This window comes from Anomalospiza imberbis, chromosome 1, assembly GCF_031753505.1.
Source record: "Anomalospiza imberbis isolate Cuckoo-Finch-1a 21T00152 chromosome 1, ASM3175350v1, whole genome shotgun sequence".
NCBI lineage: Eukaryota > Metazoa > Chordata > Aves > Passeriformes > Viduidae > Anomalospiza > Anomalospiza imberbis.
The window spans coordinates 131,112,554-131,134,598 of record NC_089681.1 but is presented as its reverse complement, the minus strand read 5'-3'; the positions used below and the strand labels follow the sequence as shown (position 1 = coordinate 131,134,598).

Sequence of the window (22,045 nt, the reverse complement as noted above, 5' to 3'; positions counted from 1 at the left end):
GAAATGGTTCTGAGGATTGGAGTCTGTTCTGCTTCTGACTTGCTCCAAATAACATAGCAGATGATTCTTTGTTGAAATTAAAGATACATTAGATAAAGTTCAAGGTCTTGTTATAGTTTAGGTTGGCATTTTTTTAAAATAATTTGTATACTTGAAAGGAGAGCAAGCATTAAATTCACAGATGACGTCTGTGAATTCTCCCTGCTTCTCCAGGCAGGGAGAAGCCGCAAGAGTAATGGAGGACAGGACCAAAACTCAGAATAATCTTGTCAAATTAAAAAAAACCTGTTCTGATAAGAAAAAGAGGAAGTACAGTGCAGACAAAGTCCTTAGGTAATCAGGTATAAGGAACTGAGCAAATGCAGAATGGAGCATGACTTGCTGGATAGCATTTTGCAGAGAAGAGAGCATGGAGAATCCCAAGCAAAAGAGAAGACAGAGACCTAAAATGTCATCTCCTGAGCTGTATAAATAAAAACATTGCCTACAAAACATAGGAGTACTTCTTTTCTTATTACATTGATGAGTCCTTGGGTGAAAGATTACATCTGATGCAGGGCAGCATCTCAGAATTGGTGAGTTCTGAATTTTAAAACACTGGTAAGCCTTTCTGGTGCTTCAGGGTGTGCACTGTTCTTCAGACCTCCCCAGCTCCTTTAGGGACACTTTGGTTTTTGCTTCTGTCACAGCCACATGCAAGTCATGGCTCTGTGCTGCCAAAGGCAGCTCTGAAGAATGAGCAGGGGAGCAGCTGCAAGTTTCTATGTTTCAACCTCAGAACCCATGTCACCTTTTCAAATACAGAGGAAATATTTAAGCAGGAAATATTTCACATGTTTTTAATATGGCATGTGAGATTTGAGGCTTAAACATGGAAAATCCCACATATAAGGGATGTTTGGCAACTCCAGTTATTTTAAAAAGATGTGAATAATCTGAAAGAGATCCAAAGGAGGGCAGTAAGAATGATTAACTGTCTGCAAAGATTGACAGCCAAAGAAGGGAAGAATGAGGAGGGAGACAGACATCAACTTCCGACATGTAAAAAGTTGCTGCTGCAAAAGGAAGTAATCTGTTTGCTATGTTCATGTTGTATAGGATAAAAACCTAGAAGCTTTATGTGTCACTGGGGGAGGTTTAGGTTAGATGTTAGAAAGTGTTTCTGAACAGGCAGAGCAGTGAAGCATACAAATCATCTTCCTTGGGGAGTGACTTGGGACATACAGTCTGGAAAACTGGGCTGAACTGCAGAGACTGACTGTAGCCTAAGGCAGAAGAATGGCCAGAGCAGCCTTGTAGAGTTCTTCCCAGTACTGGAATTCTTTCCAGTACTGCTCGTAAGTCTATCAACAGCAGTCGAAAGAGGTAATCAGCTGAGGGGCAATTTTTTAAAGAATCATCTTGAAAAATTCATTAGCTCTTAAAGCAACAGGAAAGTTCCCACAGTATGTCTTGGAAAGCATGAAATTCACCTTTAATACTAAATGTTGCTTTCTTGGAAACAATCGCAGTGAGGTAATAGTCAGCACAAAATAAATTACTGCATTCAAGCCAAAGTTTAAGACCAAATTTCTACTTCTATTGTCTGCCTTTCTTTACATATAGGCATCATCTACAGAATCAGGAGGTGCAGTACTGTGCCCTATAACATGGTAAGGAACAGAGGGACCTGGGTATTTTTTTTATTGCAGTGTTGACAGTGATATTTTTCTTTAGTTATTACCTTGTCCCTGAATATTTTGCCATACACCTAGGCAAGAAAAATAGAGATTTCACATTAAATGGATAGGTGTGATAACTAACATTAACAGTACATCCAAAAAAAAAAAAAACAAAAACCTGTGTGTATGTGTGTGTGTGTATGGGGGCAGGGGGAGAGAGAGAGACTCATGACTTTCATATGCCTTAAAGGACTATTTGCTCCATCTGGTTACTGGAGATACTTAAATTTAAGTAAATTTTCTTCAGTGTTTGTAGGGTTAGAAGTTGTATTTGCATGTAAAACCTCATGAATCCATATAGAGGTCCTAGACCCAACTTACCAAAAGTTCATGACTCTAAGGTTGATATAAGAATAATATACAGTAATCAAGGAAGAACTGTCATGACTATGGTTAGCTTAGCATTTTAATTATACTGTATGAAACAGCTATATTAAATAACTTCACTAATGACTTAGCCTTACAGTACAAGCTGTGTTATAATTTTTCTTTAAGATATTAATTTTATCCTGAGACTTGATTTTTTTCTGACAGGGATAATGTTTGCACTGACATCTTCATAATGCAAAAATACTATGTCTGAGCAATAAGAGTTTATTAATTTCTTTGTATTTTATTGTATGCCCTTTTTAATATTTGAAGTAACATGAAAAATTATTTAACTTTCTCACTCCTTCACTACTTTGTTTCCTTTTAAAACAAACATATTTTTCCATGACCTAATAAAAGAGAAACTCTTCATAAAATATTACTTTTATGGTCTTCCATTTTTTATATTCAGTCATGTAAAGGTGATACCATTACCCTGTGGGGACTGTCTTTTTTGTTTGCAGTGGCACCCCAGAGATAGTATAAGGATATATTTACATAACCATTGCCCTTAGAAATGTCACAGTATCAGATTTAACTTACTGAGCAATAAATTCTTACCAGCTTTCAAATCCAAAAGGGGCAGCATGGGAATTACTCTTTATATTACAGCTTTAAACATGCTTTTCTTTCTAGGTGACAAAAAATTACAGTGAAGTAGGGAGGGAGGAAAGGAGAAATAATCTGACTCATGTTGGGCAAATCTGAAAAGGTAATTTCTTGTTTCCGGCCTGGTAGCCTTGGGGCACATTTTTCTTTGTTTCTCTGCCCAACTTGTACTGGTGCTTTTGAGATGAAGTAAAGACTTATCCACCCCCACAATGTAGTTCCAGTTTTGGGTGAAGATAGGACCAAAATTAAAACTGAATAGGAACCAATACAGCTGGAAGACACTTTCAGCCAGGTCTTCTGGACTTCCCCCTCAATTTTTTTTTCTGACACCAGAGTCTTCTGGCACCAGATGGTTGAGGAAAAGGAACAGTTTGGATCAGCTTTCCCACCCTCTTCTCAAATATGAGTTCAATTTTGAACTAATGTCTGGTTTTACCTTCATAATAGGTTTTATGGACAGCCCAAATGAAATAGCTTCTTTAGCTCTGATTGTTCATGACAAAATGTGTCGGTCAGCCTAGGAGGTATGACCAGAAACTGAGAAAATATTGCTTTTGATGGTAGAAGTGAGTTGCAAATTAGAAGTGTTAATATGGCCCTGTAACTGCCCAGTTCTGGAGTCATTACATTTAAAATTGTAAACAAAAGCCTATAAATATTCAAAGTTACTCTACTGCTAAACTGTGCTTTCTACATTCTAATCATCCATCATATGTAAATACTTATAATAGAGGCTGCCAATTCCTGCTGCAGCAGCAGGCAAATCTGCAGCCTGGCCAGCGGGTGGCAAACTGGAAATCTGATCTGCCCCTGCTACGTGGCTCCTGGCCTACCATATATCCTAACTGCTTTCAGCATGTCACTCCCATCAGAGGTCCTGCTGCAAAGCTTCAGCACTTGTACTGCTCAGAAAGGCAGCACTAATTCACTCATTTGCGGTCCTGCTCCAAGACTTTATTTCATCTTTCTCAGTAGAAGCCCCAAGATCAATACAGTCCATCCCCATGACAGGCACCCTGGCTGCAGATACATAATGGCATACATGTCCCTAGAGAGAAGCTCTAAAATACCCACAGCAGTGCAAACAGGTCAAGACTTAGAGACAAAGGCATGCCAGACTCCTGTACCTGAACAGGTGAAGGATGTCCCCAGTGCTCATCCTCTCCATCTTACCTGCCTGGGAAAATGAAACTACAACCAGCTCCTTCTGTCCCTTCTTCACCTCCAGAGAGTTACTTGGGTGACAAAGTCAGTGTGGGAGGGAAAGTGCCAAATATCCATGTTGAAAGGAGTTCTGGAGTTTGACAATTTCATTAGGCATCTTCCCACTCTTTATTTTACTTCTCCTTGCTTCTGTCATTCTATTTAGTATATAAAACAGCAAAAGCTAAAGGACTCTGTTCTCACTGAATTAAAATACAGGATGAGAAAAAGAAGTTTAAAAGTTTGCTGAAACTCTAGGGGGCAATAAACCAAACAAAAAAGAAAATACTTTTCCTTGTTTATAAGACACACATATTTAGTATTTCTCGTTTCTTAATGTTCTAATGTTCTGATATATTAAAATCATAGTCATGTCCAAGACTGTTACTGGTGCACTCTATAATAAAAATGGTTTAACAGCTGGTTACTCTCATCGAGCAACTGCATCAGGTGACAGTGCACCACCACCATCTACTGATCAATTGCCTGTACTACCAAGAGAGAAAGGCCCCCACTTGGACTTGATTTGGATTTGCAGGTTTTTAATTCACAAGGTAAAATTCTTGTACTGAGCCAGAGTTTGTCACATGTTGCACATACCTGACAAGGAGAACAAAGACAGCTACATTTAGAAGTCTCGAAGGATCATGAAACTCAAACATTTCAGGGAGCAACTATTTAGGGGTTTTGGGTAATGCTGATCTGCTGCTGGGAAAACTGCAGCTATAGATTATTTGAACAGCATTTTGCTCTGACTTACAAAACATGTAAAACTGGTGACCTGATGGTAGGCAATACTGATTAATTCTGCACTGAAAGGATCAAATACTGCTTTTTCATCCTGCACTTTTACTCATGCTAATGAAAATCATCACCAATATTGTGTAAATTATCTTTCACAACTCTCCCAAGGTATTCAGCTGCTTATGTCCATTTAAAGAGCTCAGTAATGTAATGCATTGTATTGCATAGGGCACACACTTGGTTCTTCAGGCTAAGCTTCGAGCATATCTGTTCAGAGGAGCTAAGCTCTCACTTCTCAGTATGTCCTCTTGAATTTAACTGTATAAAATAAAGATTATTTCATTTTTGTAGTTATGAAAGGGATAAATTGGTATCAAATTTCTTAGCTTTAGAAGGATTATTTAAATTAATATTTATAATGTAAGTTGATCTTTTCCTAACTTTTAAGGTCTCTGTGTACTTAGATGAGGTACTCACTTTTTTCACTTTTTTTAAGAGGCTGCATAGAATCTTTTTCTGCCCCTTGAGCAGAAGGATTTTTTTTTTTTTTACTAGAAAGGTTATGGGTATCATAAATGTGGTCTCTCAGCCTTTCTTATGCTATTGAATCCTTTTGTTTTGATACTTCTGTAAACAAAGTTGATGTGAATAAGTATTAGCCTGGTAGAGTCCAAGTTGTCTAGAAATGGGAGACTATTAACAAGAATCCTGCTGGGGGCTTGTGCAGTATCTACATTCTGCAAAGGGATATATCAAAAACACCCAGTCAGAGCACAGGATTTCACATCTTGTCCATCTTGGTGTAAATGTCAGTGCATTGTGAATGGAGACACAGACTGGCGCTCAGAGCCATCCTTTCCACTTCAAGTCCACTGTCTTTTGTTAAAGTGTTCCATATGGCTACCTCTTCAATCCACTTATCTTCTTTTGTCTGTGTTGGTGAAGTTGTGCTGACTTACAGCAGTAGATAGTAAGTCAATATGTTCTGTACTAGTGTGACCTCTGTGCTCCATTTCACTCTGTCCGTGCTCTTATTTAGATGCTCGAACATCAGTGTTTGAGGACAGTCTCTTTTGATTTATTGTTGAGAATGCCATGCACACCTCTACACAATAAATAGTGTGATAATAACAACTTATTCCCATGGAACAAGAAATCAGACACTAGGTAATGATCTAGTGGGCTGTCTTGTCTTTGCAATCAAGGGAATTTACAGGTGTTCAGCTGGCCACAGGAGGGCTCTCATATTGTTCCCTAGATTTGGTAAGGAAGACAATGTGAACAACGACCACATAATTCAGATCAGACAAAGTCTCTCTTTTCCCAGATTATGCAGAGTTTATGAAAAATGAAGTTTTTTATAGTTCTTAAACAAAGCCTTTCCATCAGGGTTAAGACCAGCTGGGACCATTAGATTAAATTACAGAATATGAAACAATTGTTCCCAACATTCTTGTAGCTGGAACTCCCTGCAACCTTCTCCACTTTCCCAGTCCCTAGACTTTATCTTTGTCCGGTCCTTTCCACTTCTGTTTTACTCCTTGTACATTCTCTCAGTTTACTGTCTCTTAATGGCAATAGCAGGGAGGTCATGCTAATTATCCCAGCAGGGTTTGCTAGCCTGGACTCTAGTCACAGCTATGCTTAGCCTCTAATGTCATTATTCTGAAGCACACCTTAGTTACTGGAAAGTAAGAACATGAGCTGTAAGATTGTACCAAGTGATTTTGTTTGGTCAAGCTGTTTTTGCTGAATATGTGGTATTTGTGTGCCTCTATACAGTATAGTAATTTTGAAAGAATTATACTAACTCCAGAGATTTTAAACTAAACAAAGAATAAAAGTATTTTATTCAGGTAATACTTTCCTTGTATGTTTATATATTTATATTATTTGTATTTATATTTATATTTGCCTACCATGCACAGATACAGTTGTATGCCTACATGTATGTATTTATGTCTTGATATATATCTACATTTCATTTTACAATATGTATAGAAAGATTGAAAAAGGACAATTTTTCATGGTGGCATTGCAAACACACAAACAAATGCTTTTCATGGAAAGGAAATCCAAGAAAAGCATGCCTAAATTTTACAACTTCTGTCTTGGTCCTACTGGATTTCCATTTTCAATAGTTTGAGTATATCCACATGATTATGCATGCACACATGGTTAAGCCTAACATTTGAAGAGTTTCAGTTACCTACAGTGAACATTTAGTTAGTGTTCATTGGCCTGAGTCCTTCATGTTAATAGGAACTGTGTGTCTAAACATTCCTGTGAACACTGTGCCTGATGGAGGTACTGAAGTCCTTCAACGCAAAGCAAGCACATCTCAAAAGTAGGCTGGCACATGCTAGGCCAGTCTGAAGCAGAGGCAGACAAATTCAATGTACTTTTGGACAGATTAACTTCTGGGACTAGTCTGAGTCACTCTCATGCTGAAATAATGTCCCCACAACTAGGCCAAATGGAGGGTTTCCTGGGCATCTCTCTCTGCAAGCATGTGATCCGCTTAGGGGCTTGACTATTTTTCTTGGGTCAAACCCATTCATTTGTGTCTTCATTTTCTCAAGCTTCATAAAATCACAGCACCATAAGATACGTGTAATGAGCTTACCTCTCATTTTCTGGGTTTCCCCAGAAAAGCTATATTCATTGTGCTCTGGAGAACACATTGCAATGCAAGTATGCATTTGCATAATATTTTCACATGAAAGCAGAAACTGCCATCACCTCAGGTTTTGTGGCACAGTACTTTTGTACTCTGTTTGATAGCCATACCACCTTAGTCAACAAGTGACCTCAATAAATTTTCCCTGTTCCTGTCTCCCATATTTCTTTTCAGTGTACAAGAGCTGTAAGAGAAACAGTAGTCCTTGTGAGCCTTGCATTACAGGGATAGCCTGACATTTTATCTATGGACATTATTCCACAATTCCACACTCAGCAGACCCATAAGTTTCTTCCATCCTTGGGAAAAAACTCCACCACATTTTGAGACTTCTTATTAGTCTCTACCCTGTCTACCCAACGTATGGCCTCAAATGCTCTTGCCTTAGTTTTCTCTGGGCTGGATGCAGGAGCTGATAATAACTTTTTTTTTTTTCTTACCCCCCCCCCCTTTTTTTATTTTATTTTATTTTATTTTATTTTATTTTATTTTATTTTATTTTATAAAAGGCATACATTCAGCTGGAGGACTGTTCCTGGAGCATCCTGAGATGTAGGAATGCTCGGTGAATATTCTTCAGGAAGCAGCACAGGTTTTGGTGTAAAATTAAAGTGGATAATCCATAATCAAGCATGCATATGGTGTGTCAGCATGGTGGGAAACACCAACAGATCAGGCAAAGCCTGTGAGCCAAGCTAAGTGGAAGGGCCTGGGAAAGCCAGAGGTTTGCTGCCTTACATAGAAGCAGCTGATCTCTGCTTCAGTGAACAGCAGCAGCTTGTTGCTCACAGGAGTTTGCTCCAATACACAACTACCCACTTTGCCTTTCCCAGAGCCAGACCTGCTCACATGAGTGTTCAAAGGGTTCAGAATGCGAGAGACAAAAGCATTTCACAACACTTCAGCCCCATCTTCTGAGGCTTGTGCCTCTTGAGGAAGCCTCAATTTTTTCCTAAGTAGTCATGAGACAAGTCCTTCACAGCCAGTTCTATTTCTGATGAATTACAATGCCTGGTTTTATGCACTCATGAGACAAATAATACAGTCCTGCCCATCATTTCAGTATTTCACATTTCACTGTGTTTTTCTTGCACACTAGTTAAGCTCTGTCTTTTCCAGATGATGATTATTTTAGACAAAACCGTCTGCAGATACTCTTTCTCTCATTCCTGCTCCCTTCCCTTGGAAATCTGTATCTATTTCAGATAGACAGTCGTCCAAAAAGTTGGGAAGAGATGATTCTCAGATAGCAACCAAGACAATAACCACTCTCCTATCTTTTTAATGCCATTTAATGAAAATTTCAACAAATGTTCAATTCTAATACATCTGTAATCAACAGCATAGATGTCAGGTTTAATTAGAAATCAGGGATGGGTTCTGTCAGTATGTCTTCAGTCAGTATGATCTACTTTATATCAAGAATAATACACACTTACTGTAATAGGTATCACTGTTAAAATGAATAGGCTATTCAGGAATAGAATAGAATAGAATAGAATAGAATAGAATAGAATAGAATAGAATAGAATAGAATAGAATAGAATAGAATAGAATAGAATATCTGGATTTGGAAGGGACCCACAAGGATCATCCAGCTCCTGTAGCTGCACAGGACCAAGAATCACACCATGTGCCTATACCATGCTCTGGACAAACAAGGGGAAAATGAAAAGGAGAGAATAGTGCAGACAGAGTTCAGTGCATTTCTAATAGGTATACAGGAAATACAAGGGAAGATATGCAAACTTTGACCTGGAGAAGTTTGGGCACAACTGTTCAGGCACATACTGTTACTTACAGTATGGGAATAAACTTTTGGGCTGAATCTAGAATACATAAAAGGTTTTGTCTCAGTGCGCTCTAAAAAGAAAAGGCATGAGCCACAAAAAAAAAACAAACAAAAAAAAAAGAGATAAGCATTCAAATTTAAATTGTCTTTGAATCTACAGGTGAACACCCTTTATTTTTTACTCTATCATTTGTATTTTAAATGCATAGAGAAAGATCTGCTATCTCCTTTCTATTAAAGCAGAGACTAAGTTAATTTTCTCCTAAACACTGGCATAGAGAACACAGTCATCTCTTCTTCCCCCAGCTGACAGAAACATTTGTAGAATTTTATTACTTACGTGTCACGTGAAACAGCTTGGTAGCAAACTCTGAGCTTGAGTTCAGTGACAGAAGGAAAACAAAAACCATCACAAAATGCATCATATAAATTGTTGTGGGAGGGACAGTGTTTAGCACTCGCTAATTCAAAGCTGGGCCCTTGGGAGCTAAGAAACTACTTGTGTTTGCTGGCACAGCTGTAGCTGTCGAAGGGATTACTAAGGCGTGATGGGATGTGTGTGGCAGTCAGATGCAGCAGAACAGTCATCTGAGAAAAGTTATATCAATAAGTGCCATAATGTTTTGGGGTTTTTAACTAGGTAGTTAAAATATTTCCAAAATTATTTCCCATAAGAACTGGTGCCATAATATGGTGAAATGAATACCTAAAATATTTTAAAAGTTGAGCTTTTTAGATAGAGTTGGACTTGGTGATCCTTGTGGGTCCCTTCCAACTCAGGATATCCTATTCTATTCTCTTCTGGAACAGAGGTATTTGCAAATTACCAATAACTTTGAGCTATTTTAAAGCTGCTGCATAATGGCATTTGGAAAAAAAACCCTGAGCTTTAAAAACTGCAAGTCTCTACCTCTTGTGAAGAAACAATGATTCATACTGATGCAGCATTGTCTGTGTGACTCAGCAGGTGTATTGACACCGACCAAAGATAAGGGATGGGTTCTGATGAGTAAAAAAAATCCCCATTCCTCAATTTAGATTAAGGGAGAAAAGAGATTGAAGTAGGAAGGTGGGAGTACCTGTAGTAATAGAGATTGTGTAAAACTGCTTGGACAAGACTATGGCAGTAGGTATGGCAAAGTTCAGAAATATAAACTGGGATAAATGCATGAGATAAAACAAATGGAAGAAAAGACAAAGAAAAAAAGCAAGTGCTGTTTAGAAGTTTGGGTGAAAAGGTACAGTGATCAAGTTTTAAATGGTAAAGAAAATTCATTATTTTTGAGTAGAATGTTATAATTTCCAATTCTAAAACTGATGTCCTTGAAACTAAAGTTTGAAGTAAATAAAAATTGGAGCAGAAAGATAAATTAGATTTTGGTTGATATAGGCAGTAGCTGAAACCATGAGAATAAGTGGAGTGTCCTGGATGACAGGAGATGTGAGAGCAGAGGTAACAGATAGAGAAGAGGAAGGGGTGCCACAGAAAGACATATTTGACTTAGAAATTCAGTGAAAATATTTTTTTTAATCTTAGTAAGATTATGGCTTCTGAGAACAATGTTTGCCAGTTTTGTATTGATTTATAAAGTGGTTTCTTTTTTTTCCTCCCCAAAGGATTTTAGTCCAGGACTTGTAATGACAGCTCAAGGCCATTAAGCAAGACTACTTTTGCATTTTATTTTTGCTGACTCGAATGAACTGTCATCAGGAGGGACAAGGAAGCACAAACACTCACAAACTCTGTGAACAGAGCTGTGCCTGGATGGGTGTTTGCGTCGCTATCAACTTCCACAAGAGCTGTACTGCTGTGGTGGCCTCCAGGAGAGAGCTGAGAGCAATGGTGTGACTTGGTGGTGAGGAACTCAGATCTAAACTGCTTTGAGTGTATTTCATCAAAGTGAGAGAGGGAAGGCTCTTAGATTTAAAGAGCTTTAGGGAAGACAGTGGTTTTAGTTAGGCTTTATACCAAAATATACTTTAGAAAGCTTCTATTTTACTGGTATATTTTGTCATCACTTGCTGTAGCATAAAGAATGTTTGGTTTGTTTTAATCTGACTTTTTCTTTGTTGTATGATAAGAGCTTTGTGGCAGCTCAGACAATCATATAAATAATATCCTGCAGAGTTTAAATCAAACCTTCTTCAGATAAAGTTTCAGGTTCACTTAGCTGATGTCCAAATGACAGACATCCTTTCAGCTGAATGGAGGCATAAATAACAGAAAAGGGCAAGGAAGGATTTTAAAGCTGAATAACAACTTCCTCTTAATTATAGTCTATGTTAACCTTGTAGTAATCCTTAGTATGAATGTTGTCGCCTTTTCTTATTTTATTCAGAATTTTGTTATGTTGGTGTTCTTACTAAATCCTTAACTCTCAGAGTCAGGGAGTCATCTGGGACTCAAATATTTTTGTTTGTTTTAAATTCACCTTTCAGAAATGCAGGATAATCTAGAAAACAGAACTACCTTAGAGGCTGAAAAACCCCCTTGCCTGTCACAAAATGTTCTGATATCTCCCATAGCTCCCAAAAGCTCTAGAGGCCCCACACAGCCCTTCCTTCATCCTTTCTTCCCCTGTCCCCAAACCCACTGACTCCTCGGTCGTCCTTTCATCCCTGCTTCAGATCTCCCAGTCCCTTCTCAGCTGCTGAGCCTGGCCTCCCAAAATCCTCATATTAACTTCAAGACTCCCTACTAGCTTTTCCTCTGCAACCTTTATGCAATGATTTTTTTTTCAATCTCAGCCTAGTCCTATTCTGGCAGCTCCCATAAGATAAATATAATTTTATTTAATATAGAAATAGGGCAGTAAAAGCTACTTTTGGCTCTAATATTTATTGAAGTCTCGAGCTGGTCCACATCCAGTTGTCTACTATAGGACTTAGTGTACAGTCAGGTATGGGAATGTATTTCACACATAACTGTTTCACACTGGCCTCCCTATGTAAACAAGTACTTAGGTCTTCTGAGCCAAACATTTCTTTACCTTATGAGCACATATAGGCAGTAGTTGAGTCTCATATTAATAGCACAGCACATGTATGTCAATATTGAAATGATCTGAGATCTTCAGGGTGAAAGGTATTTATGCCAAAGACAGCATTATGTTTTGGTATCCATGCTCAGCATGGCTACAACTGAAACAAATGTAGTACTCAATCACTGCTAGATTTCTCAAAAGAATATTAAATAATTGTTGTCCTGGTCATAAAACCTTGCTTTTTTCTATGAAAGATCCAGGACTAAATAGCTTCTATAATTTTCATGTAAAATGTTTAACAGAAGCACTGCAAAATAATCTTCAGGACTTTATATCTGATGATCACTCTTTTTTTTTTTTTTTTAATTTTAGATTTAGGTTTGTGTGATCTTCCATATGTAAACTAACTTGTGCACTAGTAAACAAGGACTCTTACAGAAATTATAAAAGTACTTCAAAGCAGTTCTGAAATGCACACACTGTTACTGCCAACCAGAAAGGCTAGATAACAGCCTGCTAGAGCTATGTCCTTATCATAAATATTTGCACCTTCTGTCACTGAATTAATTTGCTATATATGAAATATTTAACTGTTAATCCTCCATTATTGATCTGTCATTGGCTGTCTAAGCACTGCTTTCATAACTTATAACTCTATGTGGAAATAATACCACAAGAAATACAGTAGTAGACATTATGAGAAAGAACAGAAAAGAACTAATTAGCAGAACTTTTTGCTTAAGCATATTCAGCATAGCTTTCAAGGGTGTCTGAATATTGTAGAATTAAAAATTGGAAATTTTATCTGTAAGCCTACCTGCAAACGAATCCATATAGTCTCCAAGGCACTCATTGAATGTGTTTGTCTACTAATGATCCGTGCAGAGAGCCTCATTAATAGGTACTCATATTCTAAGTATGTTACTATTTGTTAATTGAAGAGTCAGCTATTTGAAATGTGTTTGTACAATTTAAAATATAATTTACATTGTTTGTACAATGTAAAAATGTACTTTGTGTAGCATTAGCATGGACTGGACAAATAAGAAATGCTGCAGAAAGGAAAAAGTACCCACCTTGGGTTAGGAATAAGCCCAGCCATCTAGTTGCCGTGCAACCTCTAGTGCTAGGGCTCAAGTATTCTTTCTGAATAGAAATCACAGAATGGTTGAGGCTGGAAGGAGCTTCTGGAAGACATGTGGTCCAACCTGCATCATAGAGCAAGTTGCCCAGGATTGTGTCCAGGTGGGTTTTGAATATATCCATGGATGGAGACTCCACAAACTCACTGGGAAGCCTGTGTCAGTTCTCAGACACTCTCACAATAAAATAAAAGTGGTTCCTGATGGTCAGAGGGAACCACCTGTATTTCTGATTGTGCTTATTGCCTCTGGTCCTGTCACTGGCCACAACCAACAAAAGCCTGGCTCCACCCTCTGTAGCCGCCCTTCAGGTATTTATACACATTGATCAGATTCCCTCTGAGCCTTTTCTTCTCCAGGCTGACCAGCCTTTCCTCATAGGAGAGATGCTCCAGTCCCTTTTTCATCTTCATGACCTTTCATTGGATTCTCCCCAGTGTGTCCGTGTCTGTCCTGGACTGAGGATTTCAGAGCTGGACACAGCACTCCAGGTGTGGCCTCACCAGTGGCTGAGTAGAGGGATCACCTCTGTTGATCTGCTGGCAATGCTTTGAATATTGAAGTCTGGCATACCATTCACCTTCTTTGCTCTAAGAGCACTCTGCTGGCTCATGTAGGACCCAAACTAGAACTGAGCTCTCACTACTGCCTGACTTAGGTCATTTTATTGTATTAATGTTATTTATTGACACTGCTCCTGTGGTGTTTTCTCAGGCTGCAGTAAATTGTCTCCTTTTTTTCCTTAAGGGTGTCTAGCCAATGAGTGTCAGCAAACAAAGCATGGAAACTTTGTTTGCCTGGAGTATAACTTATACTTGCTTAAGTCTGAAGAGGATTTGAACTGAGCTATAAGATATCAACTATCCTTTGTGTCACAGGGAGTTTTCATCCAGGAATCAATGGCATTACCAGTATGTCAGTCTTAGATGCTTCAGTGCTCACTGGGGCAACAAAGAAAAGATCATTTCAAGAGAAGCTATTTGGAGGAATAGCTCAGTTTCATTACATGAATAGCAGCATTTATGAGAGTGTTACCATGTAATTATATAGATAAACTTAGCCTTTTCAGGTAAGAGACAAGTCCTGTGTGCCCAGGATAGTTTTTAAGGATAAAAATATTTTTCTGGGCTGAAATAAAGAGAAATGTAGGGAGTGTGTGGTACTATACACAGCTTGTGCTTTCAAAATCTGCAGCTCAGAGGTCTAGCTGTACCTTGGGCTGCATCATCAGAAGTGACCAGGAGGTTGAGTGAGGGAGGTGATTCTGCCCTCTCCTTTCACCAGACCTTGCCTGGAGTACTCTGAACAGCCCTGGGGGCTCCAAATAAGGAGTCCAGTAGAGGGGCATGAAGATGATCACAGGACTGCAACATCTCTCCTGTAAAGACAGGCTGAGAGCTGGGGTGGTTCAGCTGGAAAAGAGAAGGCTCTGAGGAAACTGTATAGTGCCTTCCAGTCCCTAAGGGAGCTGCAAGACAGAGCTGGAGAAGGACTTTTTACAAGGGCATGTAGTGATAAAACAAGGGAGAATGGCTTTAAACGGAAAGAGGGCAGGATGAGATGAGATGAGATAGCAGGAGGAAATTCTTTACTGTGAGCATGGTGGGACACTGGAACAGGTTGCCCAGAGAAGTTCTGGATGCCCCATCCCTGGAAGTGTTCAAAGCCAGACTGGATGAGACTTTAGCAACCTGGTCTAGTGGAAGATGTCCCTGCTTATGCAGAGGAATTGAAACCAGGTGATCTTTAAAGTCCCTTCCAGGCCAAACTATTTGAATTCTGTGATTTCTCTGTGCAATATCATTTCTTTCCAGCCTTAGTCATTATGTGTTATTCATTGATGTTGCAAGAATTGTTGTATCTGTTTGGGTTTTTTTTTTGTGAAAATAATACAACTATATTCAGGAAAATGCATTTTCCTCTTTGAAACAAAATGCTCTACCTTTCCTTATAGACAGAATTTGGTTTTAAATAAGTTTCTAGCTCTGAGCTCATCCTACAGATGCTAATTTAAGTTCATGAACATCCAGAGAAAGGGGGGGGGGAAGCTATATTATTTACCACACGGCCAACCTCCTTTCTTTAAGAACAAGTTGCCTCACACTTAAGACATGCCATGAGTTTACAATATTGAAATCTTTGGTTATGACAAGCTGGAGTAAGATCACATGATCTGTATTTGCTCATTTAGTCTTCTCTGTGAACTGAATGGCCTTTTTGTACTTTGTTTTCTTATGGGATTGAACTTTACAAATAAGTCCTCCAAGTTCTCGGGATAAAAGGACAAAGTTGCATGCCTACACAGTATTTACCAACTCGCAGAAAATGTATTTGAAGACAGTAAAACCAAAGTGAAATATGTTCTAATCAACTGGAGTGTGTCTGAAAATTATATGTTAAATCAGTTTTAACACTTCTGGGGTATCAGAATTTCATAAAATTCATAAAATAAACAACCTGTAGCTTGTGATGTAGCTACTCTGGTCAAATACTGAAATGACAAAATAAACAACTGTACTGCTTTCTAAAAATCAATCTATAATGCATCACATTTTTATTGGAAGATTTTATTTCAAAATAGATTTACACACAAATCCTGAAACTTTAGGGCACCTCAGTGAGAGATTAAATTTGTAAGTATACAAACTTCAGTCTTAGAGGCCAGCTGAAGCACTGGCAGTGTTTGGGAGCAGATCGTGGGAAATCCGTGAGGCAGTGGGGCAGAGGCTTTGCTTTGCACAGCTGTGTAAAGACTTGCCATAATAGCTGTCTGGAGCAGCAATCGTGCTGGAGGAAACATGAGGAGCGCCTGTTCTCCCTCCCTTAGGACGCGTAATGCTCAGCAGAGATCGGGAAGAGAGGAGTGACTGCTGTGCCCTTGTGTTCTGCCTCCGCTGGCCTGAAGGAAAGCAAGCCGAGAGATGCTGTTAGGGAAGATGCAAACCACGCCAGTGAGAAAGCCCCCAGGGAAAGTACCCTTCCCCCGACAGAATGTCCCCAGTGCTACCCTTGCCATTCTCCGCACGGGGCGGGGCGGGAGGCACCGTGCCCGGTCTCAGCCCTCAATGCCACGATTTCCAACCCAGAGTTCACCGTCCCTGTGCAGTTTGCTATAGCATTTTAAAAAGCTATTTTGTATTAAAACCAGTAGATGGGTGCATTTGCTGTTGCTTTGTGGTTGGTTGGTTCGTTTTGTTTTTGAAATTAGCTTTAAATACTCCAGCAGCGGCAGGGGCCCTGCCGGAGGTCACGCGTGGCAGCGGGGCCGCGGGGGACCCTGCGCCCCGGCTCGTCCCAGCCGAGCGAAGAGCAGGTCACCGCGCCCGCTTGCCCCCTCGTCCCTCCCGCTGGCTGCGGTGGGAGACGAGCGGGGCCGGCACGGCTGGGGAGGCCATTTTGCAGCCGTTCAGGGAGGGAGAGGGGCGGCGGGCGCGGCCGGGCGGGACCCGGCCCCCCGCGGCAGGTGAGAGCGGCAGGTGAGCGCGGCTGCGGCGGGCGCGGGGCCGGCCCGGCCCGGCTGTCCCGTGGGACGCGCGGCCGCCCCGGGCGGGCCGGGGGCAGCACCGGCGCTGCCGAGGAGCCCCGCGGCGGGGCAGGGCGGGGCGCGGGCGGCAGGGGGCGCTGCGCCGCCGGGCGCGGGCAGGGCAGGGGGTGCCGCCAAGGGTTAAGGGGCGGGCGGGGAGTCCGGGCCGCTCCCGCAGGGGGAGCGGGGGGGATGAACGGGAGCGGAATTAAAGAATAAACCCGAGCGGACAGGCAGCGGGGCCGCGGAGCTCTCCCGCCTCCCCTTCCTTCCTGCTCGCCTCCGCCGCCCGCCTGCCCGGGGGGACAGCGCGGGACGCGGAGCCGGGGCGCAGCGGCGGGACGACAATGCAGCAGGCGGAGAAAGCAGGAGGGGCAGCGCACGGCAACATGGAGGGAGGCGCGGAGCGGGCCAGCCCCTGATGCGGCTCTTTCTCCTCCTCCTCCGGGCAGCGGCTCCGGCGGCGATTCTCTCCCTGGCGGCGGCTGGCGGCGGCGGGTGGAAATGAGCAGGTCGGCGGCGCTTCTCCTCTGCCTGCTGGGCTGCAACGTGTGGAAGGCGGTGACCAAAACCTTAGGCGCGCCCGAGGCGGCTCAAGGTCGGTGCGGGATGGGCGGCGGGACCGGCCCGCTTTGTGCGGCGGTCCCCGGGGCGGCGGGGGCGGCATTGTGCGGGGGGCCGGACCGAGGGTACGGCGGGGGAGCGGGTCGGTGATGTGAGACCTCTCCTGCCTTCCCTCGGCCGCCGCAGACCCTGCAGCCCGGAGAAGCGGGGGCAGCCCCGCGGCTGGGGAGCTTTTGTTACTGGCAGGGACAGGGGCTGCGCTGGCTTCATTGTGCTGCCCCCTCCGTTCCTCCCTCCGTCCCTCGGCGCCGCCGTAGCTGTTGCATTGCGTCCTTTTCCCCCGGTTTCCCGTCTCCTCACCGTGCCCGCTGCAGGGCCCGACGCGGCGGTGAGAGGCGGGTGGGGGGCACCGGCGGCCGCAGGCCGTGCGGGGCGGCCAGGCTGGGGTTCGCCCCCTGGGCTGACGGCGCGGCTCGGCCGCGGCCCCGGGACGTTTCCGGGCCTCCGCCGGGCCTTTTGTTCGGCGCGGTGGCTCCCGCCGGCCGGGCGGGGTCTGTCACCGCTGCCCCTGGGCAGCCGGGCAGAGACGCTCCCAGGCCGGCCAGGGTCGTCGTTCGCCTTCGGCCGGGCGGGCGCAGAAGCCGCAGCGAGCCAGTGCCCGAGCGCCCGGGGGCACCTGGAGCAGCTCCCGATGCTCCTGTGCCGGGCTGCGGGTCCTGCCCTGGGCTGCGCCAGCCTGATCTTCACCTGTGCCGTGGTGTGGCAGCCCTCGGCCGGCGAGGTGCACCTGCCCTCCAGCCCTCCCCTCCCCGTGTGGAATCTCGGCGAAGGGGGAAACACCGCCGTGCCCTCCTCGCCCTTGGCCTTGGTGGCACCGCCGCTGCCACCTCGCCTTGGTGGCAGGAGGGCAACCCCTCCGTCGGGCTCCAACAGGGATCCTGCGGCGGCATCGCACCTACTGGGACCACGGGTATGTCAGGATGCAGAAAACTTGTGTACATAGGGGTACAAGACATGTTAGAAGGAAATGCATCCTCCCCTGTGGTCAGCGTTGGCCTTGTGGTATGTATTGTCAAATGGCTAAATGTGTCAGCTGGGGTGGATGTGCACCATGTGAAGGGTCTGCTAATGTCCTGTTTCCTCAGAGCATTCCTTATCTCACACAGGTTGTAATAACAATCAGTAAGCGATGCTTGCTGCAAGAAATAAAACATTGACTGTAACCTTTTTGATTTCCTTCTTTCATGGTTGGATTTAGGTACCCTAAGTAGAATCTGGGTGGACATGTGTTCACGCACAGAGTAGTAGTCAAAAGGCAAAGGTGTCTTGTAGGAAAATCTACCATGCCAGGCAATCTGACATCAAATGTAATACCAGTTTCTGCCTTTTTTAAAGGACAAAAAAAAAAAAATAGCTGTTCTGGAATAAGAACCACTAACTAAAACTCAAAGGCCACTAAACTTGGGATACACTGAATTTATTGATAAGCATGCCAGAAAACCAGAGCTGTGTGTGGCCCATGAAGCTAGCACTTCAGATACCAAGGTAATATCCAAATCAACTATAATTTTTGTATCATATGAAAAATCTCCTTCATGTAATCAAAGTGGTGAGGTATTGGCAGAATTGGTGCCTTTCAACTGATCTTGTCTTCTATTGTCAGACTCAATTCAGATGGCGTGGAAAGGCTTGTCTGTAGCTGCTACATCTACATCAAGACTAATGGCTGACTATTTGAATGATAACAGCTATGTCAGTGGGTTGAGAATATCTTTATTGAAATAGAAACATCTAATTTTGTCTTCCATGTAAGAACATCTGAGTTTTCATAATATCACTTTCCAAAGCCTGATTAGAAGCCCAGTCTTTATTCTTTGGACATGTACATTGGTACAAGGGAATATGTAGAGCTGATCTCGTATCAAAGTGTATTCTGCTTCCTAATTACCACCTCCTTACTGTGAATCTTTGTTTGAAAGTTTATGTGATGCCAACTTGTAGCCTTGAATAACTTTCTGATCATCAGGTGTGATGATTTTCTGGGAAAAGAGTTTTAGTACTAGTTACATTCCCAGTTTTTATACACACAACACAGTAAGTGCTAAATGGTTGTAAAACCTAAACTAGCTGGTTTTCCCTCTTGCCCTTTTAGTACCATGGTCACAGTTGTAGGTACAAGTAAAGGGCCATTGCCAATATTCAGGGATATTTGCACATAACTGTCTTTTCCTTTGTGGCTGTGAATGGACTAGTTAAAAACCAAGTGACTGAAATAAAGGTAGAGGTTAGAAAGCCAGAACATGCCATTAGGGAATAATTGCTTCAGCTGCAGTATTTATTGTTGGACAGGTTACATGAGACTAGGGTGGAGAACCCTCCTCATGGTGGGACAGATCATATGAGACTTGGTTAAGATGTTCCATGTCTGTGTTAACAAGCCAAATATATAGGTCTTGGATTTGGAGCTTTTTGAAGGCGGCATTTGTAGTCAGTGTTCTGATTAGGAAAGGAAGAGGAGGGATGCTTTGCATCAAGCATTTCTCACCTTTATTGGTCTCAGACATATATTCAGACAGTCCCAGCTTCGAATTCTCCTCAGCCAGACTGATTACGTAATTTGTGAATATGGAAGTACTGGTTATTAAGCTCTGCACTTAGCACCATATTTAGAAAATTGAATTATTTTTTATGCAGATCTCTTGTGGCCTCTGAAAGTCACAGAAGTACCCTCTAAGTCTCAGTAACATACTTGCTTTAACTGGGTAAATTCTCACAGATGCGTTCGCTTTTGTCAGTGTTGGTGCTTGGAACCCCAGCAGTGAGGCTGTTAGATGTCCATGAAGGTACCCTTTAGAACCTATACCACTGTAACTTCTCTCAAGTATGTAAAACCTGACAGCTATTTCAGATGAGATGACAGGTATTTCAGATGAGGACTAAATGATGGTTTTGTGGGGTTTTTGTTTGGTTTTGGTTGGGTTTTCTAATTGTTCTAACAGGTATCCCAGAACTTCAGTTTCTTATAGTGCTGAAATGAATTTGTGCAAATATTAAAAGAAACAAATAAGCCGCCAAACTAACCCTTAAGCTGAATTCCTATTGGCACCGGTTATTTGTATGGTGAGTGCACAAAATATATGGTGCATGTTTTTTCACATAAATAGGTCTTGTGTGAAACCTAACAACAGACCTCTGGCAAATAGGAATTTAAGAGTTATATGAAGATGTAACATTAACCCAGGGAAAATGTAAGCATAATCAGTGTAATTTGGGAAGGGATTAAATTTCTTTATTGCCTGTAAACTTTGCTTCTCAGTAGAAGATGAGAATCATACATTTGTAGCTGCTAGGGTGGTCTTTTTAGAGAAATCCTAGAGTATTCTGTATTAGTGCTGAAATGTGGCATTTTTGTCTGCTGCAGTGTGTATTGGTTTTAACTTGTATCTCAGTTGGTCTTCCTATTTTATTAGTTCTTCAAAATTAAGTTACAAATAACAAAATAACATTTGAGTAATAAACAGCACCCAATTCAAATACTAGCCTACCAGTAGATGAATATGCTGAGGATATCCCACCTTCACAATCCCAGAATGAGATTAGGTAGATAATTATTTTCCAATATGATGGTGAATAAAAATTCAGATGTTGCTGCTTAGTCAGAATCTGCAGTGTTTTTTCCCTTTGTATGCATGGAGGACGGGAGGGTTGATGCTTGAGTGCTGCTTGTTGGAATTGCCTTCCTGCAAGCTGCCATTCCATTACTTCATGGAAGCTTACTTCACAGCGTCAATTTGTCAGCTAATTTCAGGAGGACATTCTGCAAAGTCTGCTTTTCTGGACAGCACCGTAAGGGCTCTGAGAAGACCCTCCAGTTCTGGGTTGGGGTTTTATTTATTTATTTTTAAACTGATTATCCCATGCTTGCAGTTAGAACAATTATGCTAAAGTTCAGATGATGCAGAAATAGTCTTGATAGTCTTTCTTTCCTCTTGCACTGCCTTACTACTGTCTCTTCTCATTCAGCTGCAAATTACTAATGACCATCAAATCCAAAGGTTTATTTCATTGAGACCACAAATGGACTCCTCAGAGTAGAAGCTAAATTGCTCTAAAGCAGTAAAAAAGACGTTTCTTAATTTTAGTGGAGAAGCCAGTTTACTCCATACTAGATAGTGTTGTAAAATATTAATGAAGAGGAGGTGTTTATTGATTTTATCAGTTATCAGATCTAGGTGAGCACTAGGTTTTGGTTGGGTTTTTTTCATGTTTGTCTTGAACTACTAATGCCTGCAAATGCCTAGTAACTGATTTCCCTCAGTCAGATGAACAAGTTACCTAGGTGATCTGAGGATTTGAAACTGCAGTCTTTTTCTCCTGAGCATTTGTGTTCACCCTTTTGTCTTGTAATACCTTGCACTAAGTGAATCAAGGTACCTTTAATAATGCATGTATGCACTCTTGAAGTGACATGCTGGCTTTCCCTGTGGGTCCATTTGTGTTTTGTGTCTTTTTTGCCCACTTGTGTCTTCAGATAGTGTTAATTGCCATGTGTTTCTCCCTCTCTCCTTATTTTTGTCTTTTTTTTTTAACACCGCACTGATGCCTTTTCCTGCTTGAGACTAAAACTGGGTTCATTAATCTTTTACGGATGGCTATGTGAACTTTTGGCTAAGTGAATGGTTTCAAATAAAAGTTTCTGGTAGCAATGAAA

The 22,045-nt window shown here is 42.0% G+C and overlaps 1 protein-coding gene across 1 annotated transcript in view; it reads left to right on the top strand.

Moving 5' to 3' along the window:
* Nucleotides 1-16,897: 16,897 nt before the first annotated feature.
* FAM171A1 (family with sequence similarity 171 member A1) overlaps nucleotides 16,898-22,045 on the top strand; it is an 87,277-nt gene continuing 82,129 nt past the window's right edge. The window contains exon 1 of the mRNA XM_068212019.1: nucleotides 16,898-17,368. Coding sequence (XP_068068120.1) covers nucleotides 17,275-17,368 — 94 coding nt within the window. The 5' untranslated portion in view covers nucleotides 16,898-17,274. The remainder of the gene's footprint in view (nucleotides 17,369-22,045) is intronic.